Genomic DNA, 26,742 nt, shown 5'->3' with positions numbered 1-26,742 from the left:
GCACTCTACCAAGGGCGACAAAGTGAGACTCTGTCTCTTAAAAAAGAAAAAAAGTACCAACAATACATCTCCATACCATCGGCTCCTATAAGATCTAAGTCATTAAAAAAAAAAAAAAACAACCAGCTTAGATTAACACTTAGACGATGCTCAGTTATACAGCATCCTGGGTTTAAATACACAGGTGAGTTATCTGTTGCATCCTGAGCTTCCCTTTATAATTCGACATTATGATCTCTGAAAAGTCCTAACAGACATTGTTAAAGACACAGGAAGACACTCGAGCAGTGTTTTCTGAATCTTCCACCAGCCTCCACCGTCTCCTGACTTGGTTATCTATTCCCACATCTCTCGTAGACTATTCCAGGATGAGGACAAAGGGGAAGGAATATCTGTTCTCTTTGTTCTAAAAAGGTTTTCAAATGATGAGAAAAATGTAGAACAGTCAAGATAAAAACCTGGGAACTATTAACCTCTCCCATTGTGTGCCCAACTCTGTCCAGTTCTGATCCAGTTAGAAATTCAAGGAAACAGGCCTAGTGCATCTGCTAAGGGCAGAAACCTGGATATTTCTGCTTCCTACCTGTGCCTTTAACCACAAAAATTTGCTGGCCGGCAGTTCCAGGGCCACCTTCAGCATATGGTGCTGCAGAATGGGCGGCACCTCCTCTCGAAGCCCCTGCTCAGAGATAACACCTACAGGTAGAAAGAGGAGAACTAAGAAACAGCCACACAGACCCAAGTGCCCAGCAGCGGGGGCCCTGGCCAGAAGGGCCAGATAAGGAACTCCACAGCTCCACACTGAAAAGAAAAAGGGAGGATGGGGGGTTCTACTCCCTGTGTCTTGTGCTCACCCTCACGTGGGCTCAGCTCAGGCACACCTCTCCTGACCTGTACCCCTGCCCTGTCTATCCAAATCCTTCAACAAAAAGCCTGAATTCCACTTGCCCAAAGAAGCCCTTCCCTGCTACTCAACCCACGCTGACCCACACACCTGAATCACTGCGCCCACTATGCTCCCCTCCACTGCAAGCTCATGTCAATGCTACCCCTCATGCAAGACACAGGCCGTGCTCCCCAGCAGTGAGCATTCTGTGGACAGAGACTGCAGCCAGCCCAGCCTGGCTGGGTCCTCATCCTCTAGCCTGGTTTCTGGGTTTCTCTATTGCTTGGGAAATACACAGCTACTACATGTTATATGGCCACATTCTAGTCAATTTCACATTTCCATGGCAAAGAGGGAACTTCTCACCTTCAAATGGTTCAAGCACTAATCACAGCTTTTGAAAAGGATTTCAACAGCTCATATAGATTCTAAAAATATTTTTGCAAGTCTTTCTATTTCCATAGGCTCAACATAAGGTTGATTTTATTAGAAAAATTTTACCACTAAGGAAACATGACCAGGCAAGTATAATGTTACTTCATAGGTTTGAACATACCTCACTGGGGTCAAAAGTCTCTCTGCATGAGAAGGATGTCCCTTCTGCAGGGCTCTCTTTCTGCTACACACACTGTACCCCTGCTCCCTTTAGAGTTAACGTCACACAACCTGATGCAGGTCACCTGGCACTCAGGCTGGCTGCTTCTGCATTCTCACTGCTACTCGGTGTTCAGCTGATGCTTATGAAAGCATCAGGGCCACCTTTTTATGGAAGACCGGCTGTGTAAAAGAATACTGGTCCACAGAAAATGGATCAGGCTGGTGGATCGCACACACCAGCAAAATGCCCACCAGCCTTCCTGAGCCTCAGCTCCAGGGAATCTGCTCTGATTTACCGGAACTTCCTCCATGGCAGAAACAGTGGCAGTTCTTTGCAATCCCTTGAACCCACCTTTTAGGAGCTTGCTGAAGTCAAAGTTGTACTGCATGACCAAGTGGGGGACCACCTTCTGGTAGAGACATATGACCTGGAGCAGAATGGCTTTCAAAAGAATGGTTTCCGTATCATCTATACCAAAACAAACAAACAACAAAACAACTTGAATCAGGAAATTCAAGAACCTATCACTGTCCTCAATTAGCAATAGGTGAGCAGCGCGACAGGTGTGAAACTGCATCACATCACAGCCAACTGCGCACTGGAATCCAAGGCTGCAGGGAGACCGCCCAGTAGCTGGACTTAAGGAGTCAATGCTATAAAGAAAATGCCATGACTCCTCACAGGTCCTGAGTTTAAACCCCATTTCACTGCTGTGACCGTGAATAGGTGTCCACAGTAGGGCCCACAGATATAAATACAAAGCCCACCGGTCAACAAGGCCCAAGTCAAGACATTTTATTGTAAGTGGGACCACGTAGCTCACTTCTACCTGTAGAGCAAGTGAGCCCTGCCCACTGAAAGGCTAGCACATACTGTGCCCAACGTGCAAGCCTTTAGAGAGACACAATGCTTAGACAGCAAGGACCAGTAGACATTGAGATTCAATCTACAATCCCATTCTAATTCTTCTCCCTAAGCAAAAAAGAACGCAGATGCATTCATAGCCAGAGAACTGCCCCTGGACCCCCCAGATAGGAGCTGTCCTAGGCTGCCAGTGTCAGCTCTGTCTCAGACTAACAGCAGAGCCACCAGCCTCCCAAGCCCTTACCGCACTGGGGAACCACATGGGTAGCTTGGGGCTTGCCACCCTTTTTCTTCCCTTTCTCATCATCCTGCTTGGTTTCTTGCTTTTTCAGGGACTGCCAGACCCACACAATAGTGTTCAGGTCTGGCAAAATCTAAAAGAAAAAGAAGCAAAAAGTCAGTCATATTCACGAAGAAGGAAAACAAATGAACTGCAGATATTAACACGCAGCAGAGGGGTGCAAGTCTCCGTGAGCGTGCTCGAGAGTGAGTGTGACTGTGCGTGAGGGAGCAGCACACAGGAGGGCGGGGTGAGGACGGACGTCCCTCTGCTCTGTAGTATAATTTCTAGAACTGGACACCATAAGGATGCGGTGGATGAACAAGTGCTAATAATTAAAACAAACCCCTTCAGACTCCTTCATCTGAGCAAGACACTGTGAACAAAGAAATGGCTTCTCCAGAGAGGCTCGGGGAACTTGCCCAGTGAGACTGGGGCTCTCAGAGGAGACTGGTCTTCCTTATTTCAGAGTCTGCCACCGAACCCTCCTACAGTGGCTGCAGTACAGTCAGTGGGCACAGCCATGGACCCTGCTGAGATGAGACCCAAGGTCCCTGCTGGACTCAGAACCCCATGCCCTGTTCTTGGGGCAAAACACATACATCATCTAAACTCTTAGGCTGCACGAGGACCCTCGGCCTGTGCTTTCGGTGTGGCACCACTCCTGCAATCAGGAGTAGGGAGCTTTCTCAGCCAGCCCTACAACGCTGCCTGCTCGCCTGGCCCACCCTGCAGCGCTCACCCTCCGTGCTCCCCAGACGGCCTTTCCTAGCTGGGGTCCTTACCAGCAGGGTCCATAAGGAAAGCTCAAACCTGGGCTGGGGCCTACCTTGCTCAAGGCCTCCCTGAAAAGCTGCACAAATTCTTCCATCATCACAGCTGTGTACACGCCCGATTCTTGCCATGCCTCTTTATTCAGGCAGTGCTCAATTGTTTTTAATGCTCTCTTCAAAATGACAGAAATAAGGGATAAAGCCGTGTGCTTCACTGATTTGCTGTCCAACTGCAGAAAAAAAAATTAAATCCACAAATGTGTCTAGAATACACGGATGGACACAGACTTCCCGAGACCTGGGTTTAGCTGCCTCTTGTCTTTTCTTGGGTCACTCCTTGGGAAAGCCACATGAGACAGATGGTTTCTACACCAGGAAGAGGTAAGCTGAGGACCCTCTGGGTCTGACCACAGCAGTTGCTGGGAATCTGGCCTCTAAAGGTAGACTCCAAGAAAGGTTTTGTTCTTATTGTCTGCTTTTCAGTAAGCCTCATTTGTAAACCACTGAGCTAACACGATGTTCTCCATTAACAGTGGCAAGATCGCACCACAACCCACCTCCTACTCTTCAAAAGCATTAATGACAGGAGGAGGAACAAGTATGAAAAACCACCTCCAGACTCAGGAAGCAAGCAACACACACCACATGCCTCTGACATCTCTACTTTTGTTCAGAATGACAGCCAGGAAGGTCACTCACTGCAGGGTCTCATCAGGTTTGACATGCTGACTGCCACACTAGAAAAAAAATATTTCCCCCGGGGCCACGGTGTTTTATTACACGCTCCCAAGGTAGAGACGTGTGAGTTATATGTGCTTCACGAGGCCCTGGGCTCAAAACTAGCAGGAGCTAAATACAACTTACATGGCAGTTAATGTGTTAAGAACCTGTGCTATCACCAAGAAGAGGAGAGCTCAGGCCCTGTGTAGTCACAGTGTTACTGGCCCAGCAGCATATTTTGTTTCTAACATAAGCTAAAGCTTTTCTTTCTGATTCTAAAATCCAACCATTTGAATGTTTTAAGGATAATACCATTGAGGAATAAAAGAAAAAAGCCTCATAAGCCCAGTCCCTAGATGCCCTCGCATCACTAGGTCTCACTTGGCTCCTGGAAAGGCACTCGTGGAGGGACCGCCAGGCTGTGGCTGGGTGGCTCTGCCACGCACAGGGCGGCAGCAGCCAGCAGGAGGAGAGGAAGGCGTGTCCTATCTCACTGTTGCCACTCCATCAGGGGATGAAACACCCCTTTGGGACACAACCCCTCCACCCTGGACAACCCTGGGAAAGGCAAGGGGACAGCCTTTCTCTCTCCGACTGCCAGGAGCACTAGGAGGAGAACGCCAACATAGCCCAGGAAAAGGTACCTCTGACATATTCCTTTCAACTGGATTCTCCTGAAAGCCCCCTGGGAAACCATGTCTCCCACCTTAATTAAAATAGTTGAGCAAGCCAACTGGGTCTTAATTTTTCCTGTGGTGATTTGGCAAACAGAACTCAAGACTTTTTGCCTAGTCCCATATAGGCTTCCTTCTCTCTACTCCTCACCTTGCTGCCCACGCTCAGCATAGACCCCAGATGGGGATCAAAAAATGGTCTATCCTACCACACGATCAGCTCAGGAGTCTGCATCATGTTATAGGGACTGCGCCCATCACCACTGGGGCAACTCATGCCTGGGCGACACACTGTGGCTGACCTTGTTCCCACGGAGGTCACACAACAACCCAGCCTGCCTGGGAGAATGGAGATGCGCCTCCAAACCCCTGGCCTCACACCCACCTGGGCTTGAGGAAGGGCTGGTAGGGCCTAGGACCCAGCAACTCTAAGCCCATGATGCTGTATGAAAGAAACATGAGCCTCTCACAATGTGGCTTCTGAAGGGACCTCGGGACCTTTGTAATAAACAATGATGTGAAATTTAAGTATCTATTTTTTCCATGAATACATCCTCCAAATATGACTAAAAACAGCTGGTCCTCAAAGTAAATGTTGCCCAGACAGCTTAACACCATTCATTTAAACTACAAAGGAAAGGATTCACTAGGAAAATTTTAGCCTTACTTGTTTAGAAATTTTAACATAACGAGATTTCTTTTTAATTACTTAGCCCAAACTGTCCAAGAACTTTCTTTCCTCTACTTCTGACACCCTTCTACCCTCAGGCGGGACTAGAGAAGCCAGGAGAGACCCAGGGGTCCCCACTGTGTGGTGGAACAGGGCTGAGGATGTGAAGTCTGTCACACCCCCAGAAGGCATGCTCCAAGGGCCGTGGCCCAGTGGAGTGGACCTACCACTCACAGGCTATTTCAAACTAAAGCCTCCGTCCTGGAAGCCTCCAAGGCTAACTCACAAACACCAAACACATCCAGGCCAGCACTGGCAGAACAATAGCAGCACACCCAGAGGGGTGAGCAGGAGAAAGTTCTGGAAGTGGGCAACAACACAGTCTTACATTTAATGCTTGGGTGAACATGATCTTATTGCACACCAGGGGCACAGTGGTCACCATCACCATTGCCAGGAGCCGAGGCAAGGGGATAAACTCTCTGGTCTGAAAGGCCCGGGAAATCTCTGGCTGGGCCTCATAGATCTAGGAAAAGGAGAAAGGAGATTCAATTGGTATTGGAAGTTAAGTTTCAAACCTGAGGCTAATTGGTGGGCACCCACCAGCAAAGCTATTCCAATCAAATAATCATAGTGGTAAAGGCCCAAGGCTTACCACAACGGACAGGGTCCAGAAGATCAACCCCCAAATCCACTTGTTAAAGTCAGATCACAAGACCATTAGCAAAAAGTGACCTTTAAAGCAGAGACTGGCCTAGAGTCTGAAGAGTCTCTGGAAACCTCTGATGGTAAATACATCACCAGCAGAACTGGCAATGGCATTACTTATCGGCTACTGCCACAGTGGTGGGAACCTACATAGCCACCTTGTTAAAGCTTCTTGACAACTCTCTGGGATAGAAACATGTTATATTAAAAATAAGAGGGCTGGGCACAGTGGCTCATGCCTGTAATCCTAGCACTCTGGGAGGCCGAGGTGGGTGGATTGCCTGAGCTCACACGTTCAAGACCAACCTGAGCAAGAGCCAGGCATTGTGGTGGGCGCCTAGAGTCCCAGCTACTTGGGAGGCTGAGACAAGAGAATCACTTGAGCCCAAGAGTTTGAGGTTGCTATGAGCTATGACGCCACAGCACTCTACTGAGGGCAACTAAGTGAGACCGTCTCCAAAAAAAAAAAAGATTTGTTTATAGATGACAAATCTGGACCCCAACGATGTAGGTAATTTCCCTAGGGCCACAGAGCTCATAAGCACCCAATCTAGTGTTCAAACTCAGGCCCACAAAGGACCCATGCTCACCCCTCCCCTGTACCAGGGAGAAGCACCAGAGCAGCTGCAAATGTGGGTGTTCATAGGGCTGTCTGCACCAAATGAGGGCCAGAATGCAGACCTTCTCATCCCAAGAAACACATGGGGACTGCACTTATAGGCACTCAAGTAGAAGTTAGAGAACACAAGAATAAAAGCTTGTTCACAGATAGCAAGTAAACACAGCCGCCACCTGGGCAATGGGTAAATTTCCTCCATGGCCAGGCCCAGGGTGAAGCACAAGAAAATAGTCCCAGGCATTTAACCATTAGGCAGGCCATAAATCACAGAGAGAGAAAGCTTAACCAACCACACATTCCTGCCAAAGTACTGACAGCAGGTGCCTCTGCGAGTAGCAGGGGGGCATGCTGACATCCTCCATCGAAGGAAGTTAATGCTTCCCAGCTTATTTCCAATTGTTCTAAGTACTTGAAATAAGCTTTAAAAACTGTAATTCACACATTTCACTAACTCTAGCCTAACTATGCTGAGATGTAATATGATTCTGATCTAAGCAAAAATCTCAATGAATAAGATAAAATGGCTCAACAGATTCAAAGGAATGAACCTCACAATTCAGCTCAGTGAAACGCAATGTTAGCGAGGATAAGGGCAGCAAGTTTACACTGTCTAAAAATATCCCCTTTTTATCCCTGAAAAGTCTTCAGTGGAATAGTTTATCAGATGAGAATGGCTGCCAGCCCCCCAACTCTTTAAGCTCTGCCCTCTACATAGCAAATAAAGTTATAAATATCATGACTTTTACCTTATTTAGAAGTTTGATATTATTTAACCAGGTAGACTTTTCCCGTGGGAGAAAAGAAAATGTTACTTCCTTAAAATACTTGTTCAGTAAGTCCGGGCACACTTTAAGGATGTTCACCACAAGCTCGGCCACCAGCTCATCATCTGCTGCAGTTTTCAAGCCCAACAAGAAGTGTAAGAGCGTCAGGTTTCCTCCCCTGTTAGAGAAAGACACAAGAGGGCAGGTCAGAGGGAACATTCACCGCTGTGATTCCACAGTGGGTTCATCTCCCCCCTGGCGTAAAGTGGGACGTTTTCCTGTCCTGTGAGACTACAGCTCTCCACCCCAGGGCTTTCCTTTCAGGCCTCTACCAAGTGCCTGAAAAAGTCTCCTTTCCTTCTTCCCTCCCTCAAGTGCAACGGACTTCTAAAGAGGAGGGAAAAAACCATTCTCGGCGAAGGCTGCACATACACCTGAGCTGGCGGGTTCGAATCCAGCCCGGGCCTGCCAAACAACCATGATGGCTGCAACCAAAAAACAGCCAGGCGTTGTGATGGGCGCCTGTAGTCCCAGCTGCTTGGGAGGCGGAGGCAGGAGAATCGCTTGAGCCCAGGAGTTAGAGGTTGCTGTGAGCTGTGATGTCACTGCACTCTACCCAGAGTGACAGCTTAAGGCTCTGTCTCAAAAAAAAAAAAAAAAAATTCTCTCTGCCACCCCAGACATCTACCAGTCTGCCTCGAGGCTAGTGCAAAGAAAAATTCCATTTTACTGATCTCTTTCCTCCAAACACACAAAAAAGAATTATGTAAATATGTAGGTGTCTGTGAGTATAAAAAATACAGAATAGGCATTCTTCTCTTAAAAAAATGAAGTGTTTTTTTTTTTTCTAATGTAAGTGCTCTTGAATTGCCATGTGGTCCAGAATGCCACCAAATTATTTCCAAAATTTGACAAAATGGTACAAGGGCTTTGCTCAGGTCTTCTGCCATCTTTTTCTAGCTTGTTTCCCATGCCTTCACTTAGCAGCTGAAAAGAAGCTATTAGGATGGGTAAAAAAATCTATTGTAGGAAAATATTTAAAACTTGTCCCCAAAGTGGGCACACAGTCTTAAGAAGTATGAGATGGTGATAAAAGTAGGAAGCAGGACAACCCCCAGACAGTAAACTTTCCATAAGGGAGCCACAACTTAGGGCGCTAGGCTGTACCTGCCCTGAAGCCTTTCTCAGTCTGCAGGACCTGGAAGTCATAATATCCTGAAAAACCTCAGAATCTGCCTAATGTATATGCCATGTTGATGGTTTCTAGGGTCATCATTTTATACTTCTCCTCATAAAATGAGTGAAACTGTGAGGCTGTATGACAGCTTTAAGTATAATAAAATTTTTTTAAAAAAACTAAATTTTTGGCTCAGCACCCATAGCTCACTGGTTAGCACACCGGCCACATACCCTGGGGCTGGCGGGTTCGAACTCAGCCCTGGTCTGCTAAACAACAATGACAACTACAACAAAAAAATGGCCAGGTGTTGTGGCGGATGCCTGTAGACTCAACTACTTCAGAGGCTGAGAGAAGAGGATGGCTTAAGCCCGAGAGTGTGAGGTTGGCTGTGAGCTGTGATGCCACGGAGCACTCTACCAAGGGTGACATGAGACTCTGTTTCAAAAAAAAAACAGAACTAAATTTCTGAGTATAATTTTGATTAGAAAAATATCCCTTACTAACATGAATTTCATGAAAATATAGTTTGTATTGTCAAACGAACAAAAAATTGAATCTATAATAAATGCTAAAAATACTATACACACATACATTATTTTAATTAGCAACAATGTAATGAAATGGATAGCACTGAAATTTATGTAGTGTGTGATTCACACCAAACACTACTAGGGCAGTTATCACACGTCCCCTCTCTAAGGCAGGCACTTAATTTTATTTCCATTTTACAAACACAGTAACAGAGGCAGAGGATACGTAACCTGCTCAAGGTCTCAGAGCTAAGCTAGCATTGAAGCCCAGCTGTCTGGCTCCAGAATCCACTCTCTTAACCTCTAACCCAGGGGTCAGCTAACTAGGGCCTATTACCTATCTTTGTAAATGAAGTTTTACTGGAACACAGTGGCACCCATTTGTTTATGTCTGTGGCTACTTCCATGCTAGAATGGCACAACTGAGTAGTCACAATAAAGACTACAAATCCCACCTAGCCTAAAATATTATCTGGTCCTTTAAAGAAAAAGTTTGCCGATCCTTGCCCTACACTGGACTACCTTGCTTTCAACGAATACCTACTCTGTGCCATGCAGTCCTAGGGATGGCGTCCAAAACAGGCCAGTCTGTTCTGACCACTTCTCACCAATCAGGTAATAAACAAGCAAATAAGCAAGTCAGCAAATAGAGACAGAAGCCTAAGCAAAAGGACAGTGGCAGTGGAGGGGCTATTTCAGAAAGGGCTGGGAAGGCCTCCCTGAAGGTGACATTCCAGGGACCTGAATGAAATTATCGAAGGAGCCACATGACCGTCAGGGAATCAGCACTTCAATTTTCTTAAACCTTCCATTGCTGCTCACCAACAAAGCTCTTTCCTCTCCCCTAAGCACAAACATATGTCTTTTGTCCATGGCTTCAAGATTCACATAAACCACAGCTTAGGGTGGCACCCATAGTTCAGCTGGCAGGGCGCCAGCCACATACACTGAGGGTGGTGGGTTCAAACCCAGGCCCAGCCAGCTAAAACAACGACAACTGCAACAAAAAAAATAGCTGGGTGCTGTGGTGGACACCTGTAGGCTCAGCTACTTGGGAGGCTGAAGCAAAAGAATTGCTTAAGCCCAAGAGTTTGAGGTTGCTGTGAGCTGTGATGCCACAGCACTCTACCCAGGGTGACAGCTTGAGACTCTGTCTCAAAAAAAAAAAAAAAACCCACAGCTTACTCCAAATAGACCCCCACCCACAAGTTGATTCGATATTGTCATTAAATGACCATCTATTTCATGGGTCCAGTTATGGAAGAGAAAAAATGCTTTAAAAAAGAAAGAAAACGCATGTGTTTTAAGCATGATATTGTAGTATATTGTATTAGACTATAAAAGTCTGCTGTTACATTTCAGCAGGAAAACAAGCTAGTTGTTACTGATCAGAGAAAAAAGGAAATAAAAGAAATGTGGCAAGTTAAATCATAACCCCCACATCAAATAAGTCCAAAGTAATAACTGACCAGGAAAATTCCCACCATGTTGTCCCATCTGAAAGAGTCAGTCATTTCCCAACTGTTTAAAACTAGAAGCAAATCAAATTGCCTAAATCCTTATCATAAAATGCTATGCATTCAAGGGGTGAAAAATAAATAATTCACAATGACCCAAAAAACAGGTTGATGAACATTAGCCCATTTGGTTATTTATTTTATTATTATTTTTTTTACAATTTTTTTTTTTTGAGTGAAGGGATTCCTATCTGTCACCCTGACACAGGTGTCACTGCACGTCTGGGCCTCTACCATTTTCGTTAGTTATGTGAATCTGTTCTATGGTTTGGATGTTTGGACTCTCTAAATCTCATGTTGAAATTTGATCCCCAAACTGAAAAACAAATATTGAATGTGCTCGTGTATAAGTGGGAGCTGACCAAGGGGTAAATGTAGCCACAAAGAGGAGAACAATGGACTTTGGAGACTCAGAAGGGGCGAGGGTGGGAGAAGGGTGAAGGATCAAAAAATTACTTACCAGGTACAGTGTATATTATTGGTGTGATGGGTACCCTAAAAGCCCTGAATTTACCACTATATAATTCATCCATGTATGAAAAACATTTATACCCCCGTAAGCTATCGAAAATAAAAAATAAAAAAGAACCTATACAGTAGAACCTCTGTAAGTTGGCCACCCAACTGTAATGAATTGGTCAACATAAGGAACTAGATTACTGTTCTGTGCATTTACATGAAAATCAGGTCAACTTAAGGAGGTGGTCAGCGTAGGGAGGCAGTAAACCATCCAGCTTCTACTGTATTTGTAAAAAAAAAAAAATCTGACCCACGGTTAGAGGTGAGGCCTAGTGGGAGGTGTGTGGGTCCATGGCAGCAGAGCCCTCATGAATGGCCTGGTGCCCTCCCCTCAGTAATGATGGAGCTCTGGCTCTACAGTTCCTGGGACAGCTGGTTTAGAGAGCCTGGCACCTTCCCACCTCTCCTGCCATGTGACATCTCTGGTAACCTTTACCTCTCCCCCTGACAGGAAGCTCCCTGAACCCCTCACCAGAAGCAGATGCTCGAGCCATGTTCCTAGTACAGCCTGGAGAACCATAAGCCAAAAACACCTCTTTTCTTTATGTATCACCCAGTCTTGGGTGTTCTTTGGAATAATTAAAGTGGACAAACACGATCTGTATCATACACATATTATAGTCACATGGCAACAAAGAGAAAGTTGCAAAGAATATGAACAGTGCTGTTAGATGTGGACTTTGTCTCCTTTCTGATGAAATGTTATCATAACTGTACATTATGAAACAAAATGTAAAAACACAATTCTGAACCTTAACTCAGCAGCAGCCTGTCAGTGAGGAGGACTGTTTAGTTATCAGTACTGGTTTTGGAACTGGATTCTCTGGGTTCAAACACAAGCTACGCCTCTCACCTCAGAAGAGTCTTGACCTCCCAGTGAGCACTTTCCTCCCTGGCAAAATTAGGATAACAGTGGTTGCTACCTCAGGACTGCCAAAACGACCGTGTCAGAAGAAGGCTGATGCAGTGAATAATGAACACTTTCTTAGATCCAGATGATATCACTATCTTTAGGAAAACACTTACAGTACCTCTGAGGATGAAATATCCCATTATCTATGTCTAAATAAATGGCTAGGCCGGGTGCAGTAGCTCACGCTTGTAATCCTAACATTCTGCGAGGCCGAGGCAGGTGGATTGCTTGAGTTCATGAGTTCCAGACCAGCTAAAAACAGAAAAACTGAGGCAAGACGATTGCTTGAGACCTAGCGTTGGAGGTTGCTGTGAGCTATGCCACCGTGGCACTCTCCCGAGAGTGACAGCTTAAGACTCTATCCCCCCCAAATAAAAAATAAATAAATAAATAAATAAATAAATGTTTACTCTGAGACCTCTGCACTGAGGGCATGCATGATTAAAAGCTCTCTGGGTCTCCAACTGTTCATCCCTAAAATGAGTGAGATAATACCCACAGTTCTAGTTCTAACCTGCCACAATGTCATTATTTAACCAACTTCGACTAGACAATCAATGCATGCAATGACTTCTGAAGAACACACACCCTGGGGTTCAAAAGAGTGTTACTCTTTACCTGCCAAAGGTACCAAAAGATGCATCATAAAAATTAATTCCATGTTTGAGCGAACAGCAAAGATCCATCAGGAAGTTGTGAACGAGCTCCCTCACCATGGTTTTCCCTGCATCTTCAGTAGAACCCTATGGGGATTTTTTAAAAAGTCAGTGAAAATTCCAAGCTCATAAACTTTCGTAACAGCTACAGAGTGAAAACCGGACAGTGTCACCTGCCTAACAACAACTTAGAAAACATTTTAAATTAAGTACTTGGTATCATTCCATAAAATAAACAAAATACCACCCCCCAAACAGATACGTTGATCAAGATGAAAGAATACGCGTAAGGGGAGCAAGTTTAAACCTGTATTTTTAAAAGCTTAAAAATGACTTAATTTCTCATGCTCTTTTGAATAAAATTCCACATTTGGGAGTGTTTTTATGAAGCCCCTGAGGCTTCCCAATAATAGCGCATACAAAAACATGTTTAAGACAAGAGGACGTGGGCAAATCTCCAAGATAAAAGGAAGTAAAACAGTAGGCTCTCGAGAGGTACATTATTATAAAGTTAACAGGAAGTCTGAGCCTTCACTACTTTGGCCAAGTCCATGTTCAGAAACACCCTGAGGAAAATTAAAATGCACTTTGGCACTGGATCAATGTGAGAGCAACTGTTTTAATTTAGCACTTGAGTTAACTGCTACAAAATGAGTCACACATGCCAGGAGGTGACGATTCTAGACCACTGGTTCTCAACCTTCAAAATGCGCGGCCCTTTAATACAGTTCCTGTCTCGTTGAGAACTGCTGTTCTAGACACAGGGGTGTGAAGTAAAAGGAATAAACCTTAAAACTCCAGAAGCTGGATAGGAAAGAAGGGAAGGAAAACGAGAAGAAAGGTAAGAGGAGAAAGAGAGAGCCTGGACGAGCCCCAGAGACCGGCCAGCCCTGCGGGGAACACGAAGATGATGTTCAACCAAAGCAACAACGGGTTTCTCTGAGGAGTGTGTCCCCATGATGAGGTCACCCGAGACCCCAAAGTGAGCGCACCTTGCCGTTTTCTGGGTTTACATCAGCAATCCCATTCCAGCTGTAGAGAGACGCTATGTGGTTCAATAACTGTCCAGTAAAGAAACGCACCTTCTGGGTTTTTGTGATAGTTTTATTGTGAACCACCTGAAAAATAATACAACAAATGAAGCTCAAAGAATTCAAATATTTTCAAATAATGTTGGTTTTTCATTATATTTCTTTTCAGCACTATCCTCCAACCCTCCCCCCCTACACACACAACATACAATATTCATGTATTCAACGTATTGGTTGACTTTTTTTGCCTGGGATTATACTTATATGTGATTTGGGGCCTGCTTCTATTTATGAAGCATGCACTTTCCCCCTCATCAATAAAATTTGCTTTAGAACATCATTTTGGACGACTAAATACTACTCTATCCTATGAGTGGACCACAATTTATTTAACCACTCCCATGGTATTTACAATTACGTTGTTTCCAAACTCTAGCTCTTCTCCATACACTCATGATTGGCATCCTGTACAAAGTCTTCACTGCATCTGACTATGAACCTGGCATGCATTCTTATAAATGGAATTGTGGCACAAATACTCAGTTCCACCTAAAACTACCCCCAGTTCAGAATAACCCTGCCTCAGGGTCCACGAACATATTTAAGACCTGTGATGTATACTACCAGAAACACTATCTTCCAAGGGGGCTGTTAACAGTTCTTCGAGGAAAGCATCTGATTCAAAGCATCTTTGCTAGCACTGAATATCATTGTTTTAAAATTCAATGCTGTTTTTCTACGTGAAAAAACCTGTACATCATTACTTGCATTACTTTAAAGTTTCTCAACCTCGGCTGTGTTGGCAAACGTGGTGGGACCGTCCCGTGTGTGGCAGAATGTTTAGCAGCGTCTCTGGTCTCTACCCACTAGAACCTGGTTGTGACAACCAGTCAAAAATGTCTTCAGACTTTGCTGAATGTCCCAGGGAAAGTATAATCACTCCCAGGTGAGAATCAGTGTTTTTAATACTAAGAAAGAAAAGTGTTTTTGTGTTTATCAGCCATGTGTATCTGAGCTTTTCACAACTTTTCAGGTTGAGAGGGTCAGTTTTTCTAATTGATCATTTAAGGGGCTTCTGTAGTAAGTGATCCTTTTAGCAAGTGTTTAAATTTCTGTAACATTTTTCTAAGAGGCAGAATATGGAACATGACACAAAATAATATTCTACTAGATGTGTAAGTTAAGTGTTATTCGTAACTACAGCTCACACTTACTACACCGAGTTACTGTGAAATATTGACCAGTAGCTTTCCTGCAACGGTAATAGAGGCCTGAACACCAGGGGCTGCTCTCTTTACTCTTTATTTAGCCTTCTAGTCCAGGATTTGCTCATCACCAAGAACAAATTTCAGCTTAAGCAACACTTAAGCTGGGTGCAATGGCTCATGCCTGTAATCCTAGCACTCTGGGAGGTCAAGGTAGGTGGATTGCTTGAGCTCAGGAGTTCGAGACCAGCCTGAGCAAAATCGAGACCACCCATCTCTACTAAAAAAAAAAAAAAAAGAAAAGAAAAGAAAAAAACTGAGGCAAGAGGATCGCTTGAGCCCAGGTTGGAGGTTTCTGTGAGCTATGACATGGCACTCTACCCAGGGTGACCGCTTGAGACTCTGTCTAAAAAAAGAAAGAAAGAAAGAAACAGTTCTCCACTCAACCTCTATAACAACCTACATAACACTCGGCAGCTCTAACATCCCACAAAGCACTAGATTATTTCTTCATTCACAAGCAAAAAGCAGATGACAGAAAGACAATCACCAAGCACGTACCTTTGTTTCCAGTGTGGATAACAAAATATTGACAGTAGAAATCCTGTCCTCCTTTATGCCTGAGCTAAAGATGCAAGGAATAAATTCTGAAAGTAAAAGTTTTAAAGCATTAAATACAAAAGTTTTTTGAAAATGAGAACAGACGAGAGAACATTACTATGTAAATGGTACAGCAAACAACTCCATTTGCCTTTTTTAAAACTTCTTTTTCTTTTTTAACTATACCAATTTGCAGTAGGACACAAGAAATCAAGAGTATTTGAAGGTAACCAGGCATAGTGGCTCAAGCCTGTAATCCTAGCACTCTGGGAGACCAAGGCAGAAGGATCACTTGAGCTCAGGAGTTCAAAACCAGCCTGAACAAGTGTGAGACCCTGTCTCTACTTAAAATAGAAAAATTAGCTGGGCATTGTGGCCGGTGCCTGTAGTCCTAGCTAGTTGGGAGGCTGAGCAGGAGAGTCACTTGAGCTCAGGAGTTTGAGGTTGCTGTGAGTGAGGCTAATGACTTAGCACTGTAGCCTGGGCAACAGAGTGAGACTCTGTCTCAGGGGCAAAAAAGGGTACCTAAAGGTGCCCAATGACAGAACTTTTAAAGATGTTTGGTACTTTTTAGTTCTGTTTTACTTTCTCTGTTTTTCACAATAAGTAAATACTGTTGCAAGGGAATGCGTACTATGATAATAAACTAATAGAATTTCTTGCTTACACTTGCTCACAGGTATGGTCATATTATTGGCTGGTGGTAGACTTTTGTGTGACTTTGTTTGCTTGCTTTTTCTTCACATTTTTGGATCCCCAGGGGAATAGCCACCAAAGCTTGACACTGGATCATAACTAATACGCTGGTACAGAGAGTAGCATCAAGGCAATTATAATTCTACTGCTGCGTTCGTGCTTATAGCACACATAACTTCTACACAAGCAAATTCCTTACAAAGAAAAATCAGAAAATACCAGATAAACCAAAAGAATAAAACTAAAAATCATTAATAACTCCACTCCGTAGAGGTTAACTCCACTCAGTTAACTGTCGGGCCTTCTTACATATTCCTACTGTCCTACTGAACTGTCAGTAAAACGGGATCAAATTTTACAGTTTTATAACTGATTTTTCACCCATTCATGTATCGTTAAAAACCTGTGATGTCGTACATCATCTTTAACAGCTGCATGCCATCCTATGCCGCGTTTGCTCAATCTCTTCCTAGTAGACAGTTAAGAGGAGTCCAATTTTCAGCTATCATGAAAAACAAAATTCCCAAAAACGTTCACTCACATCCTTAGTTATTTCCTTAAGAAAAATGATTAGACATGGAATTGATAAATCAAGCATCTTAAAAGTTTTTTATTCTTTCTCCTTTATTTCTTTCTCTCTCTTATTTTTTTTTTATTTTATCTTTTCTTATTTATTTTTTTAGCTCCCAGCAACCTCAAACTGCTGGGCTCAAGTGATCCTCCTGCCTCAGCCTCCTAAGTAGCTGGGACTATAGGAACTCGCCACTATGCCCAGCTAGTTTTTCTTTTTTTCTATTTTTTTGTAGAATGTGGTCTGGCTCTTGCTCAGGCTAGTCTTGAACTCCTAACCTTAATTGATCCTCCCACCTTGGCCTCCCAGAGTGCTAGAATTACAGGCCTGAGCCACAATGCCCAAATTTTATTTTTTTCCTCATCTTTTTCCACTGTACGACCCACTTCAGTGCCAGCAGCCTATGGGTAGAGGCCTGGCAATGGTTTGGGGCCAGTTTGCTCTGGCATGGGACACTATGACAGGCCCAGAGGTACAGGCCTGTCAGAAATCAAACCCATGCGTAGGCATCTTAAACCTTTGATGTACACGGCCAAACTGCCCAGCAGAAACATCATGCTGCAGTACACTCTGCGTCCTTCAACAGTGTAAATGGCTAGTACCCACTGTCCTTGAATAAAAGGCCAGATGGCTGAGATGACCCAGGGGAATTTTAAAGAAACCATTAGCCCTGGTAGCAAGACATCCTGAGTCTAGTTCCTGCTGACAAGCAGGAAAAAAACAACAAAACCTGCCTACCGCATCAGGCAGAGACAATGCACCCCTGTTCCCACATTGCTCTACCACAGCAGCGAAGACCCCCCTCACCCACAGATCAAGCCGACACCAACCTTAAATGGCCCCAGCAGTCATGTTCTGGAGGGAGTGCAGGTCTCCCACTCTGGGGAAGGGGTAAGAAAGGTGGAGACCTGACCATGCTAGACCACAGCACCCGACATTCCTCCTCTAACAACTCTCCGAGTTCCCGCCAGGATGCAGGACCGCTCCTCATCTCCAGATGGCATTACCTGGGGAATCTCAGTAACTGTCTCATGCTAAGCCAGGTACCGTCATTTATTGTCTCACTGACTCTTGATAAAACCCAAGTGGCCCTAACAGATTAAAGGATGCCCAGCCTCACTCTGGGGGAACAGCTTGGCTAGAATTCTCTGAAGGCCTGCAACTGATACTCTGGCAACACAGGGCTGAACTACCAAAGTAATTAAACTTTATTTAAAATGCAATCCCTTTGCCTGGTAGCCATGGTTATGAATCTGTGCACGTTCTGGAGCCACGCAGCCTCCTCTGCTTACTTGAGTTTGCCTCTCTGAGGTATGCGATGGTCCTGTTGCAGCATCGCTCAGCACTGAAGGTGGCGTAACAGGAACACGGCTGTCCTCCCACCAGCAATATCAAAACACCACTGACATCCCGCCACACACACACACACACACACACACACACACCCTTCATCCCAGTGTACACAGCAGCTGTAAAGGCTGCAGACTTCTGCTAACCTGGAAGAAATGGTTTGCAGTGGGTTTTTAAAAACAATCACAAGTGAATTTTCCTAAGGACAAAAAGGCACACCTACCTTTCAGTTCCAGCACCTGCACTATAGTGCTGTCATCACCAGCAATTAAAAAGGAAAGGGCAAACTGAATGTAGGCCAGCCGAACATCATGCACTCCCTGGAGGACAGAGGAGACCCACATGTCACCTGTGTAATCCACGTAGAGCACTTACATATTAATGCCACCAGCCCCCTGTCTTGTCCCCAGTCATCAGGGGATGCAAGTCTGAAATCCGTGCTCACTCTTTATGGAAAGCAAAAGGTCTATCTTTGCTCTTCCCCCTCAGTCTTCTCCACTTGACCTTCTCTTTCAATCCCTATTTGCAATACAAAAGTATGGGTAAAAAAATAGTCGTGTCCCCTCCCCCAACTGTAATACAACACTTCTTTAGATTACAGGCCACTTGGCATAGAGCAAGATTCTCAGCCATTCAACATCCATGTCCTTCTGCTTGCTGAAGAAAATAAATCTGTTTTTGAAAACCCAGAGATAATGCAAGGACTGGTGCTGCTTTTGATTAGACACCGACGTGGTCATGTCTGGTTTTCATTAGACATTATAAGGAAGTTACTAGCTCATACCAGAAACCAAAGCACAAACCTACGAGGCCTTCCCAGGGTTGGAGCCCTCACTGTCCCACATGCATCAGACAAGGCTTAGGGCAGCAGGTGCCCTGAGGGAGGGCCCAAGGCCATGACAGCAGCTAGTACCTCCAAGGAAATAACAGGGCCACCATCAATTTCCTACCCAGTGTGGATGAGACAAGGATGTGTCTCATCAACTCCTGTTTTACATCTAAAGAACCAAGGCTGTGGTCATGCAGGTCTCTCTCATCAGCTGTTCTAGAACTAGCACATGTGCTTAAATTCTCCACTGCTTAAACCAGAAACCTTCCCTATTTCAGTTACTCCAAAGGTACCTTAATGAGCAGCCAAGAAATATCTTAATGTCACACAAATTATTAACCTGACTGCCTGGAAAGATTAAGGAATATTCTATGTCTTCTAGAGAGTTCTGTCCACTTAGTAGTGGCAGCAGAGGTGGTACCAGTAGTGACAGTGATGATGACAATGGCAGTGGTATTTATTAAGCACTTAGTATGTGTCAGGAACCACGTGAAATACTGCACATCTGTTAGTTCTAACTCCTCACAACAACCCGAAATAGAGATGTTTACCCTGCACTCATTTTACAGGTGAGAAAACTGAGTCTTTAAAAACTTACTTGAGGTCACACAGGTACTAAGAAAGGAAGTACTAGGGTGGAGATAATAAGTAACTGGACAACATACTGCTTTATATTTCACCACAGAAAAGTTCTTTTTCTCATGGCTCCCATGACACTTCATTTCACTTTTTCTCAGGGTGCAAGGACCACGGCACCAGGTAGATCTCTGTGCAAGTATTTACTTAATTCCATTTTGAATTTTGTTGGGTGTATGCTTCTCCTGGACAAAAGGAAGGATATCCAACCCATGGCCTCTAACACCTGGACCACAGCCTCACACACCTGTTTTTATTGAGTCTCTGTCCATGTTACATATCATCTCAGCAAGACCTTATTAGACCAATGTGGGTTTATTCCGAATATGCTGAGAACTTTAAACTATTCTCTCTACTCTGGGGACTTATCTGTGTGCTTCTTCACACAGGAGTTTGGGCACAATGATAACCAGTGTTGAGAATGAGCCACACTTCCCTCGAGTGCCAGCAACATGCCAGTGCCTTCAGTGACTAAGTCAATGTTTATAAAGCATCCACTGTACTCAAGACACCATCATCTCAGGCTAAGAGAGGACCCTGGAAAGACAACTAAGATACGGTCCCTGTCCTTGGGAAGTTTAAACTAACTACTGCTCCAAGGACATCTAGATACCTCATGGTTCAAATAAACATGTCACCTAACCCAAGCAGATAATTTTTTTTTTTTTTTGTAGAGACAGAGTCTCACTTTACCGCCCTTAGTAGAGTGCCGTGGCGTCATACGGCTCACAGCAACCTCCAGCTCTTGGGCTTATGTGATTCTCTTGCCTCAGCCTCCCGAGCAGCTGGGACTACAGGCGCCCGCCACAACGCCCGGCTCAAGCAGATAATTTTTTATCTCAGTTTATATATGCCTTGTGTTTCAAATGAATCCTGGTAAAATACCTAAACTTGCCTAGCAAAATTAATTCCCTGCTAGTAGGAAGGTTCTACTTTTGGGGGAGAAGGGACACTGGGACTGCTGAAGTTAGCAGTATTGGGAGTCAGGGCCTTGCAACGCTGATTCCAGTGATCTGCCATTCTAGATCTTTCTATCCTGCCTCTACACAGCAGAATGGACCAGATCTTCTCATGGGTCACTTTATCAATGAACTGCTAAATGAAAAGAGTTTGAGTTATCACCTTCTAACTCCCATCTTATATACCCAGATAACCCCTAATTTCAGTTTTTTAACATGTGGAGGAACTAGGTGAGACTCCCCAGGACAGAGCACCTGCCCATCCTAGGCTTGCCGCTGTCATGGCTCCTGCTCAGCCACCTGGGCCTGTACCCTCCATCTCCAGCACACGCCATCAAGACAGCCTACTTCTCCTGAAAAGGGCCACAAGCCTGCTCTTCATTCCTAGGCTCTGACCACACAGGTCTATTATCCTAGGAAGAAAACGTCCTGCACTCTTCAGGACTTATTCTGCAAAACACTGTCTAAAGTAGACCAAAACATATTTGGTAAAACTGCTCTTTTAGGATTTTAAAAATGCTTTCTTTAGCTGGAGAAATATATCCTTTCTTCATGAGGCTTTAATAATTTCCTCCAAAAAGCTAAAATACACCCATTAAAAAAAATTCACTGCCTATTATCTTCAACAACTAAAGGGCATTAAAAAGGGGCAAGGGGATAGTATGGGGCAGAAAACTCAAAGATTCAAAGAGATTTAAGAAACATTATCAACCAAATGCAAATGTGGACTTTGTCTGGTCCGAACCATGAAGTACAAAAAACATTTCTGAGACAGTCAGGAAAAACCTGAGACCAAACTGGGTAATAGATGATATTGAGAAATTATTAATGGTGTTAACTGCAATCATGAACTGTGATTTTGTTCTTCAAAAGGTCTTTTTCTGCTAGAGGACCTGCTGAAGCATTTATGCTGAATCATGATTCACATTTGAGACTTGCCATAACAGAGGTCCCCTCCAAACAAACTGAGAGACTGGGGGATAGTGGCTGATGCCGGATGGCAGGTACATGGGGAACCTTGTGCTCAGCTCTTTATTTTTGAATGTCCCTGATATTTCCTACATTAACCTGTGGCTCAAAGGAGTAAGGTGCTGGTCCAATATGCCGGAGGTGGCGGGTTCAAACCCAGCCCCGGCCAAAAACAAAAAAAAAACCTTAATTTCAAGACTCCATTTCCTACAATATATATTTAACAGTCACAAACAAATGGGGGACGGGGTCTAGGGACATATGAAAACAAACCACCCCACAAACTACCCCCATTTGTATGATTTTAAGACACTTAATACAGAAGATGACACAAAAGAAAGTAAAAACACTTTCAACTTGACAATAACTCCCATTTTGCAGATCCTGGAGATGTCAAACAACTTGCCCTGAAAACTGAGACTAAGCAGCTGGTACACAAGCCCTACAGTTGGGGTTCAGGAAGTGACGGCTTAGGTGGGCTTTCCTATAGTGTCTGGCCTAGGTACCTAAGTCTATCTTAGAAGGCCGGGAGGGCTGAGATCAAGAGAGACCGAGATAAGAAGTGGGAGGGCATCTGATGCAGTTTCTGCCAGGCTTACTGCCAGGTAAGACCAAAGAGCCAGGGTATTGCCTTAGTGTAAAAATAGCACTGTCAGGGCCCAGGATTGGCCAGGTCTCGGGCCTGGCTTAACTAGATTCCGGACGCAGACCGCTAAGCTACAGCAGTCCGCGTCCAGAATTGCTCAGGAACAATTTTTCTTAGGTGCCTGAGGGCTATCTACTTTAGCAGGAGAGAGAGAGTCTTAGAGAGAGTAAAGCAGTCTTAGAATAGATGGATCTTAGTCTTTAGTAGAGCTTGGTAATCTTCAGCAGAGAGATGCCATGCTGGCGTTCTCCAGGCAAGAGAGGAGATAGACTCAGAGAAAGTGTGTACGTGACAGAATGCGCATGCTCCCGACTGCCTTCTCCTCCAGCCTAATATAAGGCTGATCTCGTGCCTCTCAACACCACAGGTGTAGAGACTGCCAATTCACCACTGCTCTCATCTCACGAGCTCTCATGCTTGTTAGGAGAGCTAAATCCCTCTCCATGCCCTTTTCACCAAGGTGTTCCATTATTGAGCTATACGGGTATTTCTTATAACTCTCACTCCTCCTAGCCATAGGCTATATGGGCTGCTACAAAGCACACACATTTTTTTTTTTTTTTTTTTTGAGACAGAGCCTCAAGCTGTCACCCTGGGTAGAGTGCCATGGCATCACAGCTCACAGCAACCTCTAACTCCTGGACTCAAGCGATTCTCCTGCCTCTGCCTCCCAAGTAGCTGGGACTACAGGAGCCTGCCACAACGCCCGGCTATTTTTTGGTTGCAGCTGTGTTTGGCGGGCCCGGGCTGGATTCGAACTCGCCAGCTCAGGTGTATGTGGCTGGCGCCTTAGCCACTTGAACCACAGGCGCAGGGCCTTTTTTTGACTTTTGCAGTTATCATTGTTACTTTAGCTAGCCTGGGCCAGGTTTGAACCCGCCGGCTTTGGTGTATGTGGCTGGCACCCTACCCACTGAGCTACAGATGCTGAAAACACACAGTCTTTTCATGAGAAATGCACTTAAATATCAGCAGCCATTACTCATTGAACGGAATCTGTTGACATCTTATATCTAGGAGACACTAAGACCTGGAATTTTTTCCTCAGAGTTTATCTTATTCATAATTCCAGTAAAACTCTCAACACCAGGCCAATCTCATAGAGCCGTAACAGTTCCCTGGTGTTCTTATTAACTCTTCAATCTATTTCCTGGCAATGTAGAAATTCCTAATTCTCTGGAATACTGAGAGAACAAGGTGGCATGCAGTCACAGAGAAGTGAATTATTCTAATGGGAGCTGCTAACTGTCCAGCTGTTGTCCATGCTCAGGAAGATGGGGTGAGACCCTGGCCAGCACTGTTCCCAGCACCAAGCGCCAAGAGCGAGGCTGATCTGACAAGCTATAGCTGACATGTGCGATGGGAGCCCTCTCTCCAGCTGTAGCAAACTGTGCTTTCTCCCCAAGAACCTTTCCAAACCCAAGTGAAACTTCCAGAACCACCACAGAATTTTTCTTTCACATCATTCCTGAAAACCAACCATTCTCTGTGGCACAATCCAGCCCCCACCCATTATAAGATTATAACTGGGAGGCACAAGTCACTTATTAAATAATGAGCCATAAAAGCCCTCTCTGAGGATGTCACTGGCTTAGAGCTCCGAGGGTTTTCTCCAAAGTGGACAGAAGCAGAACAGAGGGCTGGGACTCACTATGAGCTTCACAGCCAGGAGGCACAAGAAGGACACTTCGCTTACTCTGCAGAGAAGAGGCTTACGAGCTAAGTGACCCTCACAGCCAGAAAGGCGCTGTGCCCCTGACCCTGAGCCCACTCCCACCAGGAACTTCCTCAGATGTCCCCATTGTTCAAGCTCCGCTGGGTGGGGGCCCCATCACCAGCCAGGAGTGAGGCCTGCCCTCGTCACAGACACGCCGTGTCCTCTCCACAGATACCTCTCTCTTTGTGTATGTGGGGACCAAAGGCAGAGAGACACGGGGAGGTAGAAGACACTCAGGCTTCCTCACCTTTGAATCTCTCTTGGTCGCCAGGGCATACAAGGTCTTTTTATTCAAATCAAAATGGCTGCAGACATCCCTAGCAGCTTCAGGACCCTGAGTCACCATGGCAGCCATCAGATTCAGGCAGGCTCGAGCCAACCTGCATAGGGATGAGGAAATCAGACAGTCAAGGATAGAAGAACAAAGCCACAAAGTCGCAAAGCCAACTGCACATGTGGTTGTATAATTTGCTATCTCCAAACCAGAAAAAAGAAGACGTGGTTTATTAAAAAATAAAAAACCCAAAAACTTCAAAAAAAATAAATAAATAAAAATTCTTTGAATTTTTAGCTAAACAACAATAACAACTGCAACCAGAAAAAAATAGCCGGGTATTGTGGTGGGTGCCACTACAAGTCCCAGCCACCTGGGACGCTGAGACAAGAGAATCGCTTAAACCCAAGAGTTTGAGGTTGCTGTGAGCTGTGACGCCACAGCACTCTACCAAGGGTGACAAAGTGAGACTCTGTCTCAAAAAAAAAAACCTAAAAATTAAGACTAAATAGGATCAAGAATACAAAATAAAAGATCCAAAGGCGACGGAAATTTCTGTTGAGTAAGAAATTATGTGGCTTAGACTATACCTCAGTCCCTGTGTTTGTGAGAAACAGAGGAAGGCTTCTTCACAGAGACATCTCCAAAAGAGAGCTCTCAGCTGCCTTTCCATTCTGCAGGTACCCAAAACCTGTGGCTGGCTGAGCACCTGCTGCACAGGAGGCCCTGCTCTAGGCACTGGGAAGTGGCATTTGATAGCACAGGCAAGGCCCCTGCCTGCATGCATCTTGCAGTCTAGTGCAGGGAGACAGTCAACAGATGGATGTATTAAAGAACATGATATCAACAGTACAGTTGCAGGGCGGCGCCTGTGGCTCAGTTGGTAAGGCGCCGGCCCCATATACCGAGGGTGGCGGGTTCAAACCCGGCCCCGGCCGAACTGCAACCAAAAAATAGCTGGGCGTTGTGGCAGGCGCCTGTAGTCCCAGCTGCTTGGGAGGCTGAGGCAAGAGAATCGCTTAAGCCCAGGAGTTGGAGGTTGCTGTGAGCTGTGTGATGCCATGGCACTCTACCGAGGGCCATAAAGTGAGACTCTGTCTCTACAAAAAAAAAATAAAATAAAAAAAAAAACAGTACAGTTGCACAAATAGTTATTTGTCTCTATGGAGAAAAATAAAGCAGGCTTAAGGAACAAAAAAGGATAGTGAGAATGCTATTAGACACAGGATGGCCAAAGGAGGCCCCACTGGGTGACACTTCTGCAAAGGCCTGAGGACAGAAAGATAGCCATGACTATCCGGCTGTCTCTCAGCCATCAAGGTAGAACAAACCAGCACTGGAAAGGTGTGTTCCTGGGGCAGAGCAAGAGGAACAATGGGTAGGAGGGGAGTCAGTCCACAGAGGAAGGAGGGGCAGAGACACCGTCATGACCACTTCAGAAACAGCTCAGTTCTCCTCTGCAAGCAAAGGTAAAGATCATGTGTGCTGAAGGAGAGCCAAGCAGACCAAACCCAAGGCTCATCCTCTGCCACACAAAGGCAGGCGACTCACCTATACCCCGAGGCATACAGGGCCTCACAGATAAGCTTCATGTGGTTGTTCATCAGCTTTTTCACAATGTTGGTTCCCACAACATGAAAATGGGAAAGATCACTTGCTGTCCTCAACAATATGGCTTCGAAAACTTGAAATATCAATAGCATCTGCAAAGATGGAATTGAAATGCTCAGGCCACACTTCATTTCTCTCCCTCCTATTCACACATGCTGCTCTTGACTTAGCCACAGTGACTCTCAGGATTAAAACCTTCAACGGGCAGTATTAACCCTTGGCAGATCCTGACCCAAAGGGGACAGAGGCAGGAAGGTGACAGCTTGGCAGGCTGACCAGCCAGGACCCAGGCCCTGGACTGGCCTTGCTTCCACAGTCTAGTGAGATAGAAAACAGCTTGTTTACAATTATACAAAATGAAATGAAAGGAGAAAATTCTCTTAATAACCACCCCTTACTGTGTTGGGGATACTCAGATCTACAGCCTATACCAAGAACCCTGAGATTTCAAAAGGTTCAAAAACATCCCAAATTTTTAAACTCTTTGGAACCAAAAGACAACAATCAATTCAATGTGTTCTGAGTCTGTGTCACAAAGTTTTTAACTGTGAAACCAAGTACATTGATTAAGAATCTATGATCCTTCCTTCTGATAGTACTCACCAAAATGTTAATAGGAAGCTAGCAGTTTCCACCAATATACTTTCAAAGGTCACAGAGGCAAAAATGAATATAGCCCTATCACATGAGGACAAAGTATAATTTTCTTTTTTTTGTTTTTTCATACTATAAAAGAAGAATGTAATTTTATTTATTTATTTATTTATTTTTTGTCAC

The 26,742-nt window shown here is 44.8% G+C and overlaps 1 protein-coding gene and 1 non-coding gene across 2 annotated transcripts in view; both read right to left on the bottom strand.

Moving 5' to 3' along the window:
• Positions 1 to 26,742, bottom strand: part of URB1 (URB1 ribosome biogenesis homolog) — a 94,593-nt gene that overhangs the window by 47,821 nt on the left and 20,030 nt on the right. The window contains exons 4-15 of the mRNA XM_053564749.1: positions 25,906 to 26,057; positions 24,328 to 24,460; positions 18,548 to 18,644; positions 15,669 to 15,754; positions 13,864 to 13,989; positions 12,834 to 12,958; positions 7,539 to 7,734; positions 5,854 to 5,991; positions 3,458 to 3,631; positions 2,593 to 2,722; positions 1,836 to 1,952; positions 584 to 696 (exon numbers count right to left, since the gene is read on the bottom strand). Coding sequence (XP_053420724.1) covers positions 584 to 696; positions 1,836 to 1,952; positions 2,593 to 2,722; positions 3,458 to 3,631; positions 5,854 to 5,991; positions 7,539 to 7,734; positions 12,834 to 12,958; positions 13,864 to 13,989; positions 15,669 to 15,754; positions 18,548 to 18,644; positions 24,328 to 24,460; positions 25,906 to 26,057 — 1,587 coding nt within the window. The remainder of the gene's footprint in view (positions 1 to 583; positions 697 to 1,835; positions 1,953 to 2,592; positions 2,723 to 3,457; positions 3,632 to 5,853; positions 5,992 to 7,538; positions 7,735 to 12,833; positions 12,959 to 13,863; positions 13,990 to 15,668; positions 15,755 to 18,547; positions 18,645 to 24,327; positions 24,461 to 25,905; positions 26,058 to 26,742) is intronic.
• On the bottom strand, positions 17,346 to 17,476 carry LOC128568278 (small nucleolar RNA SNORA42/SNORA80 family). Its single transcript, XR_008375092.1, has one exon. It is a non-coding gene; the product is annotated as a small nucleolar RNA SNORA42/SNORA80 family (small nucleolar RNA).

Source organism: Nycticebus coucang, chromosome 16, assembly GCF_027406575.1.
Source record: "Nycticebus coucang isolate mNycCou1 chromosome 16, mNycCou1.pri, whole genome shotgun sequence".
In the NCBI taxonomy this organism is placed as follows: Eukaryota; Metazoa; Chordata; class Mammalia; order Primates; family Lorisidae; genus Nycticebus; species Nycticebus coucang.
The sequence above is the reverse complement of the archived record's forward strand: the minus strand, read 5'-3'. Positions and strand labels throughout refer to the sequence as shown.